The sequence below is a fragment of the Taudactylus pleione genome, unplaced genomic scaffold, assembly GCF_031769625.1.
Source record: "Taudactylus pleione unplaced genomic scaffold, aTauple2 ptg000199l, whole genome shotgun sequence".
Classification (NCBI taxonomy): Eukaryota; Metazoa; Chordata; class Amphibia; order Anura; family Myobatrachidae; genus Taudactylus; species Taudactylus pleione.
This window is the reverse complement of record NW_028284601.1, coordinates 4,071,945-4,093,848: the sequence shown is the minus strand read 5'-3', so window position 1 is coordinate 4,093,848 and position 21,904 is coordinate 4,071,945. Positions and strand designations below refer to the sequence as shown.

General features: G+C 46.1%; 1 protein-coding gene across 1 annotated transcript; it reads left to right on the top strand.

The window, feature by feature from the left end:
• The first annotated feature begins 249 nt into the window (after nucleotides 1-249).
• LOC148518719 (uncharacterized) lies at nucleotides 250-21,080 on the top strand. Its single transcript, XM_088477038.1, has 11 exons — nucleotides 250-1,711; nucleotides 3,470-3,620; nucleotides 3,719-3,904; nucleotides 4,000-4,137; nucleotides 4,500-4,694; nucleotides 5,036-5,258; nucleotides 5,399-5,604; nucleotides 16,231-16,294; nucleotides 16,470-16,666; nucleotides 17,945-18,003; nucleotides 19,416-21,080. The coding sequence occupies exons 1-11, from the start codon at nucleotides 348-350 to the stop codon at nucleotides 19,621-19,623; spliced, it is 2,991 nt and encodes a 996-aa protein (XP_088333164.1). The 5' UTR covers nucleotides 250-347; the 3' UTR covers nucleotides 19,624-21,080.
• The last annotated feature ends 824 nt before the right edge of the window (nucleotides 21,081-21,904 follow it).

Below are 21,904 nucleotides of genomic sequence, written 5' to 3'. Positions count from 1 at the left end.
AGGAAGATATCTTCATGTCATGTTCCACTCTCCCCTGTGCTAATTGCCACTCGAATTCCTCTACTGACTGCTCCTCTTTCCCTGTTATACACAGCACCTCTGTTTATTCTCATGACCGCAACACTATATCCCAACCTTAATGCATTTCTCCTCCACAGCACTGAATGTCTTTTCTTCTACATCACCGCTAAACTGCTCTTCCATTATCCAAGCCGATCATTCCTCTATATCACCTCAGAAGCTGCTCCACCATTTTTTAAACTGATCATTCCTCTATATAACCTCAGTACTGTTCCTCCATTATCCAAGCTGAACATTTCTCTACATCACAACAGAACTACTCCTCCATGTCCCAAAGGGACTGCATCTCTGGATCACCACTGAACTGTTCTTCCATATCTCAAACAGACTACTCCTTTATATCACTTGTGAACTGCTCCACCATATCTCAAACAGATCACTCTTTTACATCACCTCAGAACTGCTCCTCCATATCCCAAGCTAACCAGTCCTTTACTTCATATCAGAAATACTCCTCCAAATCGCAAACTAACTGCTCATCTTCATCACCTCAGGACTGCACCTCTCACAATTCCTCTATATGCCCTCAGAATGGCCCCTTCATAGGTTGGCCTAACTACCAATCTGTACCAACCATAAAATTCTCATCTGACTGCTCATCTACAATCCCATTTGATAAGTCAATTCCATCTCTGCATGGCTGTTCCTCTATACCTCCACCTAACTACTATACTGAATGTCAACTGAACCAGTACATCACACCTCCTCAAAAATGCCCTACTGCACCCCAACCTGATCATTCCCCAATTACCCTTCCTAACATTTCTTGTTTCCAAGTTTGTGACTTGCCGGCTGGCTGCCCACCAGACCTTGATTCTCATTTCCAATGTTCCTCTATGGGCCAAAATAATAACAATTCAACTTCCACTGCTGAATATTCATCTCTCCTCCATTCTGAACTGAGCAGTGTCCCACCTGGCGACCACTGCTGTGCACCCCAACTTTGTCACGCTGAAAGCTCATACTCTTCCCAGGCTCAGGACAATTCATGGTTTACTCCTTCAGAACTATACCCACTCTGCTCCTCTCCTATTGTATCTGTTAAACCTCCTTCACATAGGGCTTCCTTTGATCCACCAAACAACTTCTCACCAACTAATAGTGACTCTCCCTCTCATATCATTGCCACTGGCTATTCCTGTGACCTAACACACATTTGTAGTGTCTCCAATAACATGCATTCTAACAGTGTCACTCTAGGTTCCACTCAGGGCCTTCAATCCCAAGGATCTAGTGAGGTTGATGTTGTCTCCTACTGTGCTGATCCATCTCTTGTAGCTTACCACTCATATCTCAGCAGACATCATCCCTCTCCTCTCTCTACCAACCTCTGCACCTGTCCATCTGCCTGCGATTGCTCCCTTACTGAGTCCATTCGACCCTCACCAACTAGTGCTGTTCTAGGTCTTACTACATGTTCTGACATGCCTCCTGTCCCGCTGTCTGCCTGTCTTGCCTCTCTAGACCATACTGTGTTCACCCACATATCTGTAAATACCCCTGAAACCACCTCTTGCTGCTATTATGCTTTCATATCTGGAGCATCCTCAGGGAACGTTTCACCTCCCGAAGAACAGAACGAGGCAAAGAAATGTGAAATCTGCAAAGCTTCAGTGGAAAATAAAGTCCGGTGAGAATTATGTCACTTTTATTATCTGTCTGGTGGTAGTTTGATGAGCAAAAGTATGAATGGGTATAATAATAATATATAATATAATATCAAATGTATAAATATCATATATTTTTTTCTGTCCATCAGAACCCATGGGTTTTTATTGCTAGCATTAAAATAAACCCCAAAAATTATGTTTCCATGTCTCTAAAGCATTAAAGCAGAATACATCCTTTAGTTTGCCTTTACTTTCAACTGTACATTTTATTTACAGTAACATTGAAATAAGACACAGGTCCAAGAAGTTCAGCCATTCATACTGTATTTCCTAATTATGTTCTATTGTAAAATGAAACTGTAGTATTCCCTTAACACTGCATCACAAACTGCTATATCCAACCTACCAACTCTGGCCCTGATTCAGAGCTGGACGCTCTGAAAGAGCGCTCGCTCTGATTCAGGGCCGGCCTTCTTGTTTTTTAGAGCGGCCTCCTGGCCGCTCGCATAGCTGTGGGTAACCACCCACAGCTATAGCGAGCGGCCAGGAAGATGGTCGCGATTGTCAAGACCATCGCGACCATCGGGCTTGCGACGAGACCCTTGTGGTACGGTCTCGTTGCCGCAAGCCCCAGAGAGATTTCGGCTCTAACAGAGCCGAAATCTCTCCCACTGACATCACTCATGATGTCAGTGGGGCTGGCCCCAAACGGAGGCATTCACATGGGAACGCCTCCGTTTGGGCAGCCACTCCCCCGGCCCGCCCACCAAAGGGGGCGTGCTGTCACTCAACATTGACAGCACGCCCCCTTTGGTACGAAACCCGGAGCGACGGTTTGCCCATCGCTATCCGGGTCTTGCGCATGCGCATGACGGAGCCGCCTCCGTCGTGCGCATGCGCACTGGGCCACCATCGGCCCGCTTGCGAGCGCATAGTGCTCGCGAGCGGGTCTGAATCAGGCCCTCTGTACCAAAGTTTATGGTGCTGCTGTAGGACAAAAAAGCTCAAATAGCAACACTTATAATCTCACTCTGGGGGTCTATTTACTAAGCCTTGGATGGAGATAAGTGAAGGGAGATAAGATACCAGCCAATCAGCTCCTAACTGTCATGTCACAAGCTGTGTTTGAAAAATGACAGGAGCTGATTGGCTGCATCCAAGGCTTAGTAAATAGACCTCTTAATGACTTAACCAATCTGCAGCCTGTACATAGCATATCTGTTAATTGGAGACCAGACAGCCAATCAAACAATCTCTGGCTACAAGATTTAAATCATCCAGGTTTAAAATGCATCTTATGTCCAGATGATAGTACTAACAGCTTGTTGGAAAGACTATAAGTATAAATATATCAGAGTTAGTTCAGTAATACACATGTATTGACAATACAGTATTGTCAAAGTACAAGAGACTTTACATTGTCTAAAAGACAATGAATAGGCCTACAGTTCACAATGTTATTTGCATTAATCGGTGTCTTGCTCATCCAAGCTTTTATCAATTAACTGATTTGCTGGGGCTCAGAGGGGATTCCAGGACACATTATGTCCATCAGTAATATGCAGTGTTGTAAAGTTCTTTCTGAAGGAGCCCAACTGGAGTTTTTAATTCACCTGCATTCTCTCTCTATACATGATTGTTCTCCGTCCTTAACCATCCTCTACTTACCCTTCGTAGATGCCCTCCAATTATTACTTATCCTTTCCCACCTGCTTTGTACATACAGCATCTGCCTACCTCTCCTCTCATGCCTCACTGGATTGTATTTTTCCCCATAGTTTGGAACAGGACAGACAACTGTGTGAAGAATTTCTAAATTCCCTTTCACTGTTTGAGGATTGGCTACAGGCTGCCCAAATAACAGCGTCTCTCCGAAACCCATTCCAGACCCTTCATAAAGAATCTAAGCTGGCCCTGAGGAAGTATGAGGTAATAAGACAATGTTTAAGCCTTCCACCATTATACATATAATCATTTTCTAACCATTCTTCCCTCCATTTTTTTCCCATCCTGCTTGTGAAATACAGGTTCTCCTGGGGGAGATGCAGGTGAAATTGTTGGACCTGGAATCTCTGAACACGCAGTACTGGCGACTTACACAGACTCGTCACCAGACGTTGCTTCCCAGTGTCCTTCGGAGTAGAATGCAGGAGGTTAACATGTTCTGGTACCATCTGCAGAGGGAGACAGAGACCGTTCACCAGACTTTGAAGGTATCTCACTAGTTCCATTTAAGATTAAGGCATATAAAGATAAATATGTATGTGGTAAACACATTATTGAAGACTTTTTACTTGTCTTCTTATAGTCTAGGGTCCAGAAGAGAGAAGAATTTGATACTGACCAGGAGGACATGAAGCTGTGTCTGACTGAGATGGACCTAGAACTGTCCAGTGTAGAGTATATCTATGGTGGCAACTCAACTGAGAAGATACAACAATTAAAGGTGCAAGAAATATCATAATATCATATTTACCTTGTTCAATTAATGATGTTTATTTAATAACATTTCTACTTGCTGCATTCTTGTTCATTCATACTATTGTTCATTCATTTCATGTATAATGCAATCATGCATCACTTGCTTGCATATAATGGCACTACCCTTAGCAGTTCCGTTAAGCCACAAGTAAAAACCGAGTATGCAGTAATTATTATAGACATCAATAATACCATTGTCTTATCTAGCACTGTTATTATTTTTAAATAACGGCCGTACATTTTAATTATAATACTAGTAATTTCTTACACTCAGCATTTGCCAGAATGAATACTACAACTCTGATAATGTTGACGGGTGATTTTCAGGCCTTCCAGGAGGATGTGTGGAGCAACATGAAGCGAGTGGAGTGTCTCCTAGAGCGAGGAGACCTGCTGATAGACAACAGTGACCCCCGAGATGCTGAGACCCTGGAGGAGGAGATGACGGAGCTAGGCTCATACTGCCAGGAGATTTTCATCCGTCTCTCCCGTTTACAGAAACGCCTTGTGAGCACCAAACTGGTATGTATGTATGTTCCCTGTAGTTCTTGGAGGAGGGAGTTTGAGACACAGGGGCATGAGTGAAGCAGCTCACTGTGGTTAAGGCACCATAAACTGGATTTACTGCTGTAGAAACCACAATAGAACAGGTCCATGCATGTAATTAATGTGCTCACACATTGACCATGAGCATGGTCATTGACCATGCTTTAAAAAAATGTTGGATTTAGGGTTTCCCAATAAACTGCTGCCATATATTCTCTTCTCTACAGTTTTGACTAACTTTCTTGACTATGCCCCCCTCAAGCAATTGCAATAGTATATACATATGAATGAACACAATTGCTTTCTTTTCCCTGAAGGTGTTTGAGGATGACTTTCTCGATAGTAATATTGAACATGCATCATCTGGATCTTCAGATGTATTCCTAGACCTGGACATTGACCAGGAAGAAGATCCAAGCGCACCTTGCATTCCTGCTGCCAATGTAGCATTGGCTGCTGAGCTAGAGTGGGACCCACTGGGTGATGTTGGAAGATCTAGTTCTCATGATGGACAAGAGTCCTTCTACACGGCAACGTCAGGTGTGTGAGGGTTTGTCTGTCTCGTATTCCCCTCATTTTCCATCTTCCACACGTGTTCATATATATTCTTTTATTAATGGTTATTAAACTGATTCAACTCATTGGGAAGTATAACACTGTATCTACCTTTCCCCCAACAGCTCCCTGGAATATTTTTCAGAGGAGTGAGGGATCCCAGAGCAGCTTTAGCTCAGAGTTTGGGGTCACTTCTTCAAAACTCAGAAACCATGAAGACCAGGAACCTCCAGCAGATGATTTGACCAGCCATACTCAACCTTGGGACAATTGCAGCTTAAAGACGACCCAAGAATGGATGCACAGTCAAGGACAGATAGAAGATATATCAGTAAATGCACATTGGTTTCTCCTCATGTCTTACTGTCCTTGTGCTTTTAGCGCCAGTCATTTATCAACCAGTGGGTGTATCTTTGTTGAACTTTTGGTCTGATATTCAATATAAACCTACTGTAGCCAGCTGCCTATGAAGTCAAACAATACAGGAACATTTCTGCATTAGAATCATGGGTATAGACCAGAGGTTCCCAAACTCAGTCTTTTTTGACTTAACCATCTGTGCTCAACCATACATATCCTTAAACCTAGATTGTTAAAGTGCCTTGAGGACCGAGTTTGGAAACCTCTGGTATAGACATTCCAGTGGCCATCTAACAGTATATAATTGCGAATGGTGGACATGAAAGATGAGTGAAGATAAAGGGGTTGATGCAAAGTTGAATAAATGTCTGTTTTGAGGACAGATCTTGTGTATTTTAGCACCACGCATGCTCTGTAGCTGAGCGTACACACAGGGCCGTAACTAGGGTGGTGCGACATGTGCCACTTGGCACAGGGCACCGCAGGGCAGGGGGCACTGTTTGGACCTGTCAATTTTTTGTTTATAATCATTCTCACTTGAAGCTTTCTCTTATTTTATTTCGGCATCTCCTGGCTGCTCATATCTCCCCCCTGCTGACTCCACCTTCATCTGGACACCTCCCCAAGCACCTCCAGTCACATCCTCATTTATTTAACACACTCATTTCAAAATACTGTCATACCCGGGACTCGAACTAATCACCTCCTGCATAATTATTTTGTATCATCACTGCAACTATTGGATTCACACTGTATTTGGCAGTGACATCTGGAAAACAGTGGTAGAAAAGGGATCGGTACCTCTTCAGCATTGTATGGGACAAATCGGATTTGTCATGCCCCTTCCCCATGAGGCCACGCCCATTTTCAGATGCGCATCTTATGTCCCTATTTGAAAAATGAAGGGGACGCCAATGCTCTTTCTGGCCCAGGGCACCGAAAAGTCTAGTTACGGCTCTGCGTATACATCTACTGGCAATTCTGAGTCATATGGATCTCAGTCACATTTCCACTTGCAGCTGAATGGGCATAACTAGGTGGCAAAGGGGCTAAGGGTTCATACGAAGACTAGGCTTAGTGTAGACGCAACTGCGGGCTATGTTGATTGCGTGTACACAGAGTCTGATTCCAGAGGTATCTCTTGCACCAAGCATAAGACTGGTGCATGTGCACGCTGATAATTATGATTGCTATTAAACCAAATTTTATGGATGGGGCAGTCGCACCATTCTGCATGCGGGTGAATATTCGCATTTAGATCTTTGCACACTATAGGCCTGATTCAGAGGTGGACGCAATGCCCGCCGCAGCTGCGATTCTGAGTACAGAGGATGTTATGAGAAGTTTATGCAGACGTCTCAGCCCCCGTCTCTTGTACAGAGGCGTTCACCGCCAACTTCTCAGATTCGCCGCTTGCGTACAAACAGATGAACATTGGTCGCACCATCATACCTCTGAGCAACCCTATGGGTGCTCAAAATGCCCCTCAAAAGTAAGGCACCGGGGGCAGAACACCTGCGTAAGGAGGAGACGCAGGCGTGTTGCAACTGGTTTAGGGGGGGTGTTACACCCCTGTTACCTCCCCCCAAAGGGTTGCTGTCTGTCGATCACTCTGCATCGTAATCCACAGTACAACTGCTGTCTGAAGACCATCGCGGCACATGGGCATTGTGACTCTGACACCTCTATATCAGGCCCAGTGTGAGAGCAATTGTGCACAACGTGTGTGCGGCTGTGAATCCGCTCCGGAATGTGAAGTGCAAAATTTTATGGGAATTCTATCATTTACTACCTCTAGTTATGCTTTTAAAGTGAATGTTTTGGTCTCCACTTCAGTCTGTTAGTAATCATAGAGGTCTGTGTACTAAGCCTTGGAGAGAGATAAAGTGGATGAAGATAAAGTACCAACCAATCAGCTCCTAAAATGTCATTTTTTAAACAAGGCCTGTAAAGTGACAGGAGCCTGATTGGTTGGTACTATCTCTCTCGTGTGTCTCTATTGTGCCTGTCAGATACTGTGTCTGTCTGTACTAAGCCTTGGAGAGAGATAAAGTGGATAGTGACAGGAGGAAAGTGACAGGAGCCTGATTGGTTGGTACTAACCCTCTCCACTTTATCTCTCTCCAAGGTACATAGCAAACTAGAGTTACCGTACACAGGGCCTGATTCAGAGACACTCGCACGCGGCTCGATGTTTCCCCCTGCGCCGCGTCCGGCATGCGCGAGCTCCGCTGAGCGACTGAACTTCAGTCGCTGCAGGGCTCGCTACAAGACGGGGCGGCTGTCGATGGTGAGTGACAGCTCGCCCCGTTTTGTAGGTGGGGAGGGGGTGTGGCTGCACAAACGCAGGTTTCCCTTCGGAACGCCTGGCGTTTTTGGGAGGCCCTACTGACATCACCAGTGATGTCAGTAGTGGACTTCCTGCTTTATTAGAGCAGGAAGTCCACTCGGCCTTGTGGCAGCCGAGACCCTACCACAGGGTCTTGTCGCAAGGCCGAAGGGCGCAATAATCGCGACGGCCTCCTGGCCGCTCCCACAAGCTGTGGGAGGTCTCCCACAGCTTAGCGAGTGGCCAGAGAAAAAAAAAACGCCCATCAGACCCGGCGCGCAAGCGGGTCTGAATCAGGGCTACATTGTGGTGTATTTACCTGCGTTCTGTTACATTTTTGTTGTGTAGTTAGTTTTGCAAATTCACCTTTTTGCCTTTAGATGCATTGGGAAGCCCACAGTGATCACTGAAACACTAGTGTACATGTATATCAAACACGATTGCATGTGGCATGTGATATGTGATATAAGTTTATACTGGTGTATTTTAATGCAAAACAAAACCCAGCATTAAGTTTGAGGGCTTAAATAGACAACTGAAATGCCCTCGGCATGCTTAGCCCCACCGCAGAGATGATGTATGTTATGTGACCTGATCCATTATAGTATTACACTTTTGTATAGTGCTCACAAAACCAGAAAAGTAGCAAAATAGTGGCGGAATTTACCCTGGGGCCCAGTCATGTTTGCCAGAGGTTACCGTGTGTCTCTACTGTGCCTGTCAGTTACTGTGTCTGTCTGTACAAGTGTTTATAACCTTGGATGTCTCTCTCCCTGGTTGTATGTCTAGAGCAGGGTTGGGGAACTTTTTTCTGCCGAGGGCCATTTTGATATATATAACTTTATTCGTGGGCCCGGTGCAGGCCACGCCCCCTACATGTGATGTCACACGGGGCCACAATTGCCAGTGATTACAGCAATGCCTGGAGCATCCTGAGGGTGCTCTGGGGAGCTGTAAGGGCAGCGGTGTGACCGTCTGAAGCGTCCTGAAGACGTTCCAGGAGGCACTGCTGCATAGATTCTGGCTGCAGTGTGCCATTATAGGCGCTCTGCAATCCAGATGAGGCTATCAGAAAAAAGCTCAGAGGGCCAGACCAAATGATTCTGGGGGCCTTATACGGCTCTGGGCTGGAGGTTCCCCATCCCTGGTCCAGAGCCTCAGTGTCACTAGCTGTTATTTCCCCATTCTGTCGCTCTGTGTATGTGCTGTCTGTCTGTATTTGGCTCTCTTTCTGCCTAGCTGTGGCAAGTTTTCCTGGAGATTTAGAGGGGAATTCAATATGAAACGTAAACTTCGTTGTCGAAGTTTACGTTTCATATCGGAGCTTTTACCTGGGATAAAGTATCGGGTGCGTGCCCGCTTATCCCCGTATTCAATATGAAACTAACGAAAACGGGCCTGGCGAAGTGGGATTTGCGTAAAGTTACGAAATTTTCCTTAAAAAAATTGTAGGACCCCCCTAAAGTTGTAAAAACATGGGGGATCACTATGGGTACCCCTGATTTAGCCTGTAAATGAAAGTTGGGGATTTCAATAGCTGCAGCAGGTGTTTTTTTCCCGACATTGAAGAAGTGATGCAGAAGAGCACTTAGGTTATTTTTTTTGTTTTTTTAAGTGGTCCCATCAAATTTGGGGTACATGAAAATGGGTACTAGCTAGGGGTGTGCACCGGCCACTTTTCGTGTTTTGTGTTTTGGTTTTGGATCTGGATCTTTCTTCGTGTTTTGGATCTGGATTGGTTTTGCCAAAACCACCCTTCCGTGTTTTGGGTTCTGGGTTTTGTGTTTTGGATCTGTATTTTTTTTAAAAAAAGCATAAAAACAGCTAAAATCACAGAATTTGTTGGTTTCTCTGCTCCTATGCTATTATTAACCTCAATAACCTTAATTTCCACTCATTTCCAGTCTATTCTGAACACCTCACACCTCACAATAGTGTTTTTATGTCCAAAAGGTTGCACCGAGGTAGCTGGATGACTATGCTAAGCGACACGAGTGGGCGGCACAAACACGTGACCCATCTAGGAGTGACACTGCAGTGGCAGACAGGATGGCAGTTAGAAAAACTAGGCCCCAAACTGTACATAATGCAAAGAAAAAAAAGAAATGCAAGATGGAATTGTCCTTGGGCCCTCCCACCCACCCTTATGTTGTATAAACAGGACATGCACACTTTAACAAATCAATCATTTCAGCGCCAGGGTCTGCCACACAACTGTGGCTGAAATGATTGGTTCGTTTGGGCCCCCACAAAACAAGCTGGCAATTAATGTGTCCCTGCACAAACTGGCTCTACGGAGGCAAGATGTCATCCTCATCCTCCTCATCCACCGATTCCTCACCCTCTTCAGTGTGTACATCCTCATCCTCACAAAGTATTAACTCGTCCCCACTTGAATCCACCACCACAGGTCCCTCTGTACCTTCTGGAGGCTGGTCTCCCTGGAAGAGCTGATAATTCATTTTGATGAACATCATCTTCTCCACATTCTGTGGAAGCAACCTCCTACGCCTTTCGCTGACAAGGTTCCCGGCTGCACTAAACACTCTTTCGGAGTACACACTGGAGGGGGGGCAACTCAGGTAAAATAGAGCCAGCTTGTACAGGGGCCTCCAAATTGCCTCTTTTTCCTGCCAGTACAGGTATGGACTGTCTGACATGCCTACTTGGATGCTGTCACCGATGTAATCCTCCACCATTCTGTCAATGGTGACAGTATCATATGCAGTGACAGTAGACATGTCAGAAATTGTTGCCAGGTCCTTCAGTCCGGACCAGATGTCCAAACTTGGTCCTGCCTGCCCTGCATCACCGCCAGCGGGTTGCTTAGGATACCTAAGTTTTTTCCTGGCAGCCCCAGTTGCGGGAGAAAATGAAGAAGGAGCCGTTGACGTGTCACGTTCCGCTTCAGCTGACAGTGTGTTCACCAGCAGGTCTTTGCACCTCTGCAGGCTTGTGTCGGCCGGAAAGAGAGACACCACATAGGCTTTAAACCTAGGATCAAGCACGGTGGCCAAAATGTAGTGGTCTGATTTCAACAGATTGACCACCCTGGAATCCTGGCAAAGCGAATGAAGGGCTTCATCCACAAGTCCCACATGCCGAGCGGAATCGCTCCGTCTTAGCTCCTCCTTCACTTTCTCCAGCTGCTTCTGCAAAAGCCTGATGAGGGGAATGACCTGACTCAAGCTGGCTGTGTCTGAACTGACTTCACGTGTGGCAAGTTCGAAGGGCTGGAGAACCTTGCACAACACGGAAATCATTCTCCACTGCGCTTGAGTCAGGTGCATACCCCCTCCTTTGCCTATGTCATAGGTGGATGTATAGGCTTGTATGGCCTTTTGCTGCTCCTCCATCCTCTGAAGCATATAGAGGGTTGAGTTCCACCGCGTCACAACCTCTTGCTTCAGGTGATGGCGGGGCAGGTTCAAGAGTGTTTGCTGGCGCTCCAGTCTTCGGCACGCAGTCGCTGAATGGCGAAAGTGGCCAGAAATTTTTCGGGCCACCCAAAGCGTCTCCTGCACGCCCCTGTCGCTTTTCAGAAAATTCTGCACCACCAAGTTTATTGTGTGAGCAAAACATGGGACGTGCTGGAATTTGCCCAGATGTAATGCCCGCACAATATTGGTGGCGTTGTCAGATATCACAAATCCCCAGGAGAGTCTAAGTGGGGTAAGCCACTGGGCGATGATTTCCCTCAGTTTCTCTAAGAGGTTGTCGGCGGTGTGCCTCTTACTGAAACCGGTGATACACAGCGTAGCCTGCCTTGTAACGAGCTGGCGTTTCTGAGATGCTGCTACTGGTGACGCTGCTGCTGTTGCTGCGTAAGGTGATACATCTACCCAGTGGGCTGTCACAGTCATATAGTCCTTAGTCTGCCCTGTTCCACTTGTCCACATGTCCGTGGTTAAGTGGACATTGTGTACAACGGCATTTTTCAGGACACTGAGGACACTTTTTCTGACGTTTCTGTACAGTCTCGGTATCGCCTGCCTAGTGAAGTGGAATCTAGACGGGATTTGGAACCGGGGACACACTACCTCCATCAATTGTCTAAATCCCACTGCACTAATGGCGGATACCGGACGCACGTCTAACACCAACATAGCAGTCAAGGCCTCAGTTATACGTTTTGCTTCAGGATGACTGCTGTCGTACTTCATCCTCCTCGCTAAGGACTGTTGGAGGGTCAATTGTTTAGTAAAAGTAGTGGTGTTCCTACTTCCTCTCTGGGATGATGAACGACTCCCAGCAGCAACAGCAGCAGCGGCAGCAGTAGGCGTAGCAATGCAGGATCCTCCAGAGGAATCCCGGATAGGAGAGTCAGTCATGCCAGTGACATGGCCTGCAGGACTACTTCCGATCCTGACTAAGGAGGAAATTGACGAGGAGGGAGTTGACGGTGTGGTTTGCAGGCTCTTGGATACAACAGGACAACGGGATTTAGGTGTCCCTGGACTGCTTACGGTCTTAGCCAAAGTTTCTGAACTTGACAGTAACTTTTTATGAACGCGCTGCAGGTGCCGTATAAGGGAGGATGTTCCTAGGTGGTTAACGTCCCTACCCCTACTTATTCCACCTTTACATAAGGTACATATGGCAAGACAGTTGTTGTCCGGATTTGGATAGAAATATTGCCAGACTAAAGAGGTGGAATGTTTGGTCTTCTGCCCAGGCATGACCGTGATGGGCTTTTTCATCCCACGGACAACAACTGTCTCCCCCGGAGCCTGATTTAAACAAACCACATCACCATCAGAATCCTCCTCGCCAACTTCCTCCTCAGCGCCAGCTACACCAGTATCCTCATCCTGTTGTACTTCAACAGTGACATCTTCAATTTGCATATCAGCAAGTGGACTGTGGGTGCTCCTTTCAGCACTTGCAGGGGGCGTGCAAATGGTGGAAAGAGCCACCTCTTCCCGTCCAGTGCTGGGAAGGTCAGGCATCGCAACCACCACCACACTTGGACTCTCCTTGGGGATTTGTGATATCTTCTTAGAAAGCACAGTTCTTCGCTGTGCTTTTGCCAGCTTAACTCTTTTGATTTTTTTAGTGGGAGGAGGGCTTCCATCGTCATGTGAAGCTGAACCACTAGTCATGAACATACTAGGGATCGACCTTAGCCGTTCCTTGCCACTCCGTGTCGTAAATGGCATATTGGCAAGTTTATGTTTCTCTTCAGCTGATTTAAATGTCTTTTTCAAGGTCATTTTCCTGAACTTTGCCATTTGGGATTGTATGTGCCCTCTACTATGACATTGGGCATCGGCCTTGGCAGACGACGTTGATGGCATGTTATCGTCTATGTCATGACTAGTGGCAGCAGCTTCAGCACTAGGAGGAAGTGGTTCTTGATCTTTCTCTATTTTATTTTTATCGGAGAAAGTTTGGTCCTCCATTTATGTTATATCGATTTGATATATATGTGCGGCTAAACACAGAAAATAATTTTTTTTTTGGTTTGGACTGGAGTGTACTTTCGGGGGTTACAGCACCCTTAACGGTCAAGCCAGCCGGCCCTTTACTTATGACACAGGCGCACGCTTGGCACTACTTTGTTGATGCACGTGCGGCTACTGCGCACACAATTCACAAACACAGAAAATAATTTTTTTTTTGGTTTGGACTGGAGTGTACTTTCGGGGGTTACAGCACCCTTAACGGTCAAGCCAGCCGGCCCTTTACTTATGACACAGGCGCACGCTTGGCACTACTTTGTTGATGCACGTGCGGCTACTGCGCACACAATTCACAAACACAGAAAATATTTTTTTTTTTGGTTTAGACTGGAGTGTACTTTCGGGGGTTACAGCACCCTTTAACGGTCAAGCCAGCCGGCCCTTTACTTACGACACAGGCGCACGCTTGGCACTACTTTGTTGATGCACGTGCAGCTACTGCGCACACAATTCACAAACACAGAAAATAATTTTTTTTTTGGTTTGGACTGGAGTGTACTTTGGGGGTTACAGCACCCTTAACGGTCAAGCCAGCCGGCCCTTTACTTATGACACAGGCGCACGCTTGGCACTACTTTGTTGATGCACGTGCGGCTACTGCGCACACAATTCACAAGCACAGAAAATTATTTTTTTTTTGGTTTGGACTGGAGTGTACTTTCGGGGGTTACAGCACCCTTTAACGGTCAAGCCAGCCGGCCCTTTACTTATGACACAGGCGCACGCTTGGCACTACTTTGTTGATGCACGTGCGGCTACTGCGCACACAATTCACAAACACAGAAAATAATTTTTTTTTTGGTTTGGACTGGAGTGTACTTTGGGGGTTACAGCACCCTTTAACGGTCAAGCCAGCCGGCCCTTTACTTATGACACAGGCGCACGCTTGGCACTACTTTGTTGATGCACGTGCGGCTACTGCGCACACAATTCACAAACACAGAAAATAATTTTTTTTTTGGTTTGGACTGGAGTGTACTTTCGGGGGTTACAGCACCCTTAACGGTCAAGCCAGCCGGCCCTTTACTTATGACACAGGCGCACGCTTGGCACTACTTTGTTGATGCACGTGCGGCTACTGCGCACACAATTCACAAACACAGAAAATAATTTTTTTTTTGGTTTGGACTGGAGTGTACTTGGGGGTTACAGCACCCTTTAACGGTCAAGCCAGCCGGCCCTTTACTTATGACACAGGTGCACGCTTGGCACTACTTTGTTGATGCACGTGCGACTACTGCGCACACAATTCACAAACACAGAAAATAATATTTTTTTTGGTTTGGACTGGAGTGTACTTTCGGGGGTTACAGCACCCTTAACGGTCAAGCCAGCCGGCCCTTTACTTATGACACAGGCGCACGCTTGGCACTACTTTGTTGATGCACGTGCGGCTACTGCGCACACAATTCACAAACACAGAAAATAATTTTTTTTTTGGTTTGGACTGGAGTGTACTTTCGGGGGTTACAGCACCCTTAACGGTCAAGCCAGCCGGCCCTTTACTTATGACACAGGCGCACGCTTGGCACTACTTTGTTGATGCACGTGCGGCTACTGCGCACACAATTCACAAACACAGAAAATAATTTTTTTTTTGGTTTGGACTGGAGTGTACTTTCGGGGGTTACAGCACCCTTAACGGTCAAGCCAGCCGGCCCTTTACTTATGACACAGGCGCACGCTTGGCACTACTTTGTTGATGCACGTGCGGCTACTGCGCACACAATTCACAAACACAGAAAATATATTATTTTTTTAGCACTTGGGGGGAGCACCCCTGATGGACAGAGCACCCCCTGGACAACACTACAGCACTCCTTTAGGACTGGGACACTGCACAGGACTTTGGAGTGGACACAGCCCCTATGGAGAACTGACTGCACAACACAGTCCAGCCAGCCCCTATGGACTTTGAAGTAGTGGACACAGCCCCTATTAACAACAGCAGCACAGCACAACACAGCCAGCCCCTATGGACTTTGAAGTAGTGGACAACAGCAGCACTACACTACACTACACTACACAGCCCTAACTCCCACCCTCCCTCTTCACTGTCCACAGCCGAGTGAGAAAATGGCGCCGACGTGTGTACCTTATATAGGATCCAAAACCCGCGAGACTCGGAAGGCGGGAAGATGACGTTTTGCCTCGATTTCAGATCCGAGTCAGGCGGGAAAAGTCGAGCCTGACTCGGATCGGACTCGGATCGGGGGGGCTCGGGGGGGTTCGGATTTCAGAAATCCGAACCCGCTCACCCCTAGTACTAGCATATTTTTATGTCCCTAAAGTAAGTTTTTAAAAATTCTGCATTTGTGCACCTGCCGCTATAAATCTATTCTAGAAAACACCTGCCGCATACTTGCAGAATAGCCCTGAACCTATTTCCCTATTATTTAACAATTTTTTCCCATTTTTTTTTTTCACCCCAATTTTGAAAATAATTTTTTGGGGTGTCCCTATTTTTTTTAAAAACTTTTTTTGACACAGTTATCTTTTAAATGTCATTCCCAGGGGTGCAGGCTATTTTTTTTAAGCCTGCACCCCTAAACCCCAATTCTGCACTTTTTTTCGCCACCTATTCAATGGTGAAAAGTTATCCCCGTTTTTTTTCAGACTTTTCGAACCTGCGAAAAGTCTTTGAAATTGAATACAGTGTAAAAGCAAAACCTGCGATAATGACGTCATAGGTGCGAAAACATCGCAAAAACGATGTTTTCGCTCCCATATTGATTTCTCCTATTAGTGTTGTCTATCTGTGTTCCAGTCTATTAGGTGTATAATGAGGGTTCTCTTCCTCTTGTAGTCTTTGCCCAACTCCTTGCCAGGAATGGAGACAGGACGAGGAGAAGACGCCATCTGTTGTCCTGGTGAGTGCCCTGCACCTCACACCAAGCATACAATGCACAGAATATATAGAACACATCCTATTGTGCTGTGCAATGATAGATCAGGGTGGTTTTGTAGAACCATAGACTAGTATTGCATCTATTTTGCTGAATGTCTGTGTTTGATGACTTGATACACAGTTACGCTTTGTTTTAGTTGCCGTCCCAATAGAAGAGCCAGATTCGGCGCTCAGAATGGATGGTCCCCTCCCAGCACCTGGGCATTGCTGGCATAACCCTGCTGAGGTGGCGCCAGTGGCTTCTGATGCACAGGTGATTGGCAGCCGGTCACACCATACCTGCCCTGGGCATAGAAGACGGCAGGGAAAGAAAAAGCGGATGGTGATGACTCAGGTAAGCGACACTTTCACAGAAGTAACTGCTGCAGAGAACGTGCCTCTTATATATAGATTCATGACAGATATTACTTTTATATTTAAGCAGCCTACTGTGTTTAAGTCCTAAAGATAGAAAGAGACAAGGGGGGGGGTGTAGGCATGGATTTGTTCATATAGGTGAGGGAGGAGCTTATGAGGTAGATGTACTAAGCCTTGGAGAGTGATAAAGTGTAGAGAGATAAACTACCAACTAATCAGGTCCTAACGGTCATTTTTTAAACACAGCATGTAACATGATAGTTAGGAGCTGATTTGTTGGTAGTTTATCTCTCTCCACTTTATCTCCTTCCAAGTCTTTGTACATCTCCCCCTTAGTGGTGACCCGTATTTATTATCAAGCGTATTTTTAATACAGTTGAGACGTAATAATTAAGTCCCAACTCGCCGGAACAGAGCTTTCCAAAAAACCTAATTCAGCCTCGAAACAAAGTGATAGCTACCGTTATCACTTTGCCTCTGGGTTTAGATTTAACGAGTGTACTGCACATGAGTGGCCATCGGCCTGCAGATGGTTCAGTGGGGGGCAATGGAAAGGGCTACAGATAGCTACATGTAAAAATGTGTCACATTATATAATAAGTCCCGATCTCCACCAACTCATAATCATAACTAGTACAAATCTGCATTTTTAAAATGTGCCTTCTCTGCACTTCAAGCTCTGCTAGATGTCATTGTGATTTTACACTGCACTGCAAAACTAGCTGCATCTAGACAGGCCCTCTTTCCACTAACTCCTCCCACCAGTTGGTGCAAACTGCTCCTCACTCCACTAACTCCTCCCACCAGTTGGTGCAAACTGCTCCTCACTCCACTAACTCCTCCCACCAGTTGGTGCAAACTGCTCTTCATTCCACTAACTCCTCCCACCAGTGGGTGCAAACTGCTCTTCATTCCACTAACTCCTCCCACCAGCTGGTGCAAACTGCTCCTCATTCCACTAACTCCTCCCACCAGTGGGTGCAAACTGCTCTTCATTCCACTAACTCCTCCCACCAGCTGGTGCAAACTGCTCCTCATTCCATTAACTCCTCTCACTTTGGTGCAAACTGCTGCTCCTCCACAAATGCTGTAATCCTGCTTCCTTTGGCAGTAACCTAGGAGCGCCAGCATAATTTGATGCATGTGACGACACCAAAGGGTGTTTTGCCCTTTATAAATAACTTCCACAGAGTGTAGGCGACAGGGTCACTTTACTATTGATATTCTTCTCTTATAAATGTTCTTTCTGTTGCAGAATGTGAAAAGGAAGATTCACCCTTCAAAGCAAGAGGTCTCAATTCTCATGGAGAACGGGTAAAGATCCCACATTCTAGTAGAATTAATGTATAGTGATCAGAGCCGTAACTAGACTTTTTTGTGCCCTGTGCCAGAAAGAGCATTGGCGCCCTCCTCATTTTTCAAAGGGACATAATGCACCCTAAAAAGGGGAATGGCCGCATGGGGAAGGGCCAAGGAAGAGATAGGAGAGGCCAGGAGATACTGGGGATAAAATAAGAGGAAGCTACAAGTGAGAATGATAATAAACAGAAATATGACAGGCCCAAACTGCTCCCCCTGACCTGTGGTGCCCTATGCGATGGCACCGGCCGCACTACCCTAGCTACAGCCCTGATAGTGATTGCCACAGGTGTTAAAATGATCAACATAAATTATTATATAGAGTTAGGAGAAAACTTTTTACTTTGTACAACAGGTTATATATCGGTAACCATATTGCATACCCCCAAACACTGCAATGTAAGAATGGAGGAAGATCACCAGGACTTTCCTTGCCCATCACTTTTGCAGGTGCAAATCTGCTTGACCTCAGTAGATGTGGCTGAGACTCAGGGGGAATGTCTGTCAAGGAAACAAGTTCTACTAAACAATTATCTGGGGCTGCACCATCTATGTTATTGCCCAGATTACAGGCAGACCGTGAAATCATCCCGCCTCCTGGTCCCCTCACAAATTCACACTCTCTTACCATAAATAAAACAGCTGGTGAGGAAATTAGCTGTAATATGTCCGCCCACCCGATGAAGTCCTAATATTCACCCAATGTATTTTGTACATAACAGATAAAGTAAAACAGGTTTTAGGGATCAAACCTTCTAAAGAGGACAAGTGGAGGTGTTACCCATATCGGCCAATCAGATTCCAGCTATCATTTTATAGAATATACTACATGATAGCTAGAATCTGATTAGTTGCCATGAGAAACAATTTCCCTTGTTCTCTTTAGAAGGTATAAGTATCCACCTTTATAACACTTTTGTTAATTGGGCTTGTGTAAAATTATGGGAGTAAAATATTTTGGTTAAATAAAAGGGACTGTCCTAAGTAACCTGTTACCAATGGGAGCCCTCTGTGCAGGGCTGTAACTAGGGTAGTGCGACCAGTGCCATGGCACAGGGCATCGCAGGGCAGGGGGCGCTGTTTGGGCCTGTCAATTTTCCTGATTATTATCATTCTCACTTGTAGCTTCCTCTTCTTTTATCCCCAGCATCTCCTGGCCTCCCTTATCTCTTCCCTGGCCCTTCCCCATGAGTCCATGGCCCTTTATCAGTTGCACTAACTTATGTTCCTATTTAAACAATGAAGGTGGGGGTGGGAGTCACCAATGCTCTCTCTGGCACAGGACACCAAAAAGTCTAGTAACGGTTCTGCCTCTGTAGGTCATCTGTGTGTTCAGTCAGTAATCGCCAGTTCTCTTCTCTTGGCAGGGATGTCATGAGGCCTCACAAAACCTCCCACAGTTCTCCGGGCTGCCTGTGGCTCTGGATCAAGCGTTTGGCCTCCTTATTATTATTCCTGTTTCTGCTTCTCGGTGGCTCACTCCTCATCTTTCCACTGGGTCGGTCCAGCTGCTCTTCGCAACGGTTTGGCTGGTCTCTAATGCTCACCTATGTCAATGGACCTCCACCAACGTAAGACAGCAAACGTCTGAGGAGCCAAAGACTTCTAGGACTGATACATCAAAATGAAGTTGCTGGGGAGACATGCCTCCTGCTCACAACCCAGCAGCTTGTGACCCCGCAGGGAATGTGATTACCTGGATGGCCAACTAGAAGTGACAGTAGTGGACGGTACAGTAGTTGTTCCATCCAGGTGAATAACCAAGTGAAGAATGAGTGAAATACCGAGTCATCACAGGAAGGGAAGGAATTTAGTGAGCAAGTGTGAATATTAGTGAGTGAATGAGTTAGCATTTAAGCAAACAAATGAATGAATTGGTGAATGATTCCACAAGCGTGGCTGTGAGTGAGTTAGCAGGACCGCAACCCTGGGAAAATGGAGGTGAACCAGTGAGAAAAAAACACTGTCAGGTTCATGCATAAAAATGCTCGACTGTCCCAGGGGTTCATAGTTATGGCTGCAAGAGAAAGACCTCAGTGATTGTTGGGGCATGTTAAGTAGGAATTTCAGTGACAGAGGGGTATATGTACTAAGCCTTGGAGAGAGATAAAGTACCAACCAATCAGCTCCTAAAGCTGGGTACACACTTGCCAATCCTTCGGCCGATGTGTATGCACTGACATAACTGGGCCGGTGGGTATTTAAATTTACCCATCCAGTTGAGATGTCAGTCACCAACGGTCCCTATAACAAGTGTACGGGCTGTCGGCGAATCGCCAACACACAGGCAGACGTGCCGATATAGCTGCTAAATATAGATCAGCTATGCTGCAGGGCAGATGCAATATGTATGTGAATGACGTCACTCACAGACATATTGCCTGTACACACCAGTGGATGCACTACAGATATATCGCCCGTTCAATGGAACAGGCAATATATCTGTCAGGGTGTACCCATCTTTACTGTCATTTTTCAAACACAGCCTATAAAGTGACAGGAGATGATTGGTTGGTACTTTATCTCTCACCACATTATCTTTCTCCAAAGGCTTAGTACATCTACTCTCAAGACAGATAAACATGCTGAAGTTTGACCAGCCGTGGTATCTGTGGTGACGTCAGCATGAAACGCTGAAGGAAATGACATCCTCAACAAAGGAAAACAGCGGGGGCAAGGTGAGCATCTGACTGCAATGTCAGCCGTGTCTTCCAGGATGACAGAACGCCCATCCGCAGAGCATGTATAGTCACCCTGAGCATGACACTGAAGTTATCGTTATTTCATGGTCTTCTCAGTCACCAGATGTGAACCCAAAGTTTGCCACAACCATCCACCAGGCGTCAGTTTCCTCTGGATCATGGTGTTGTTTCCCATAACTCCCGGTAGACCTAATCTGGAATTGTGTAGCCGCAAGTGGTGACCTCATGCAAAATTAGGTGACAATTACATTCTTTGAGCATTGCCTGTAGCTGTACAAATTAGCACACGTGTTGTATAAAGTTTATTTATTAAACTGACAGTTAATAATATTGAGTGTCTATTATTGAAATGTCCAGTTATATAAAGCCCCGCCACACGCTTTCTGGGGAAAATATTGGCAGCCATTTTGTTTCTACCCATGTGTAACTAAATCCTCATGAAGATGACTTACTTAACGATGTACAAATTAATAAGTTTAAACTTTTTGTATTAAACTCTCTGCTATGAGTGAAACTGTAAAGCAGTGGCGTAACAAGGGTATTTGGAGCCCAGGGCAAGTTAAACAAATGGAGGCCGTCCCTCCAAGTAGGTGCGCGAACGCCAAAAGAGTGGGCGTGGTCACATGGTGCAAGGGGCGTGGTCACTGAAAATGGGGGCGTGTCAACATGACACACCACCATTTCTCATCACTCTGGGCACATTTCTTTCCATTCCGTATGCACCTTAATGCCCCAAGTAGTAGTGCCCCTCTTACAATGCCCACTGTAGTAGTACCCCTTATGCAATGTACCCAGTAGCAGTGCCCCCAGTAGTGCATCCTTATACAGTGCCTCCAGTAGTGCCACTTATACAGAGCCCCTGATGCAGTGCCTCCAGTAGTACCCCTTATACAGTGCCGCTAGTAGTGGTCCCCTATGCAGTGCCCTCACTAGTGGTCCCCCCTATGCAGTGCCAGTGCCCCTTACATATATAAGGACAAAGACACACACACAAAAACCCCAACACTTACTTGAATCCCCGCTTCTGCGCCCGCTGCCATCCGCTCCTCCGTCCTCTCGGCCCGCTCTGTACTATGGGAGAGACGTCACCCTCTGCGGGAGGCGGAAGGTGGAGCTCCCCTAGATATGCCACTGCTGCAAAGTAGCATTATAGT

What these genes read in the sequence shown, in the direction of transcription:
- LOC148518719 (XM_088477038.1), top strand. Translation starts at nt 348, where the DNA reads ATGTCCCAAAGGGACTGCATCTCTGGATCACCACTGAACTGTTCTTCC. An exon ending in TGGCCCTGAGGAAGTATGAG is followed by an intron (nt 3,621 to 3,718) that starts GTAATAAGACAA and finishes TGTGAAATACAG; the next exon opens with GTTCTCCTGGGGGAGATGCA. An exon ending in CCGTTCACCAGACTTTGAAG is followed by an intron (nt 3,905 to 3,999) that starts GTATCTCACTAG and finishes GTCTTCTTATAG; the next exon opens with TCTAGGGTCCAGAAGAGAGA.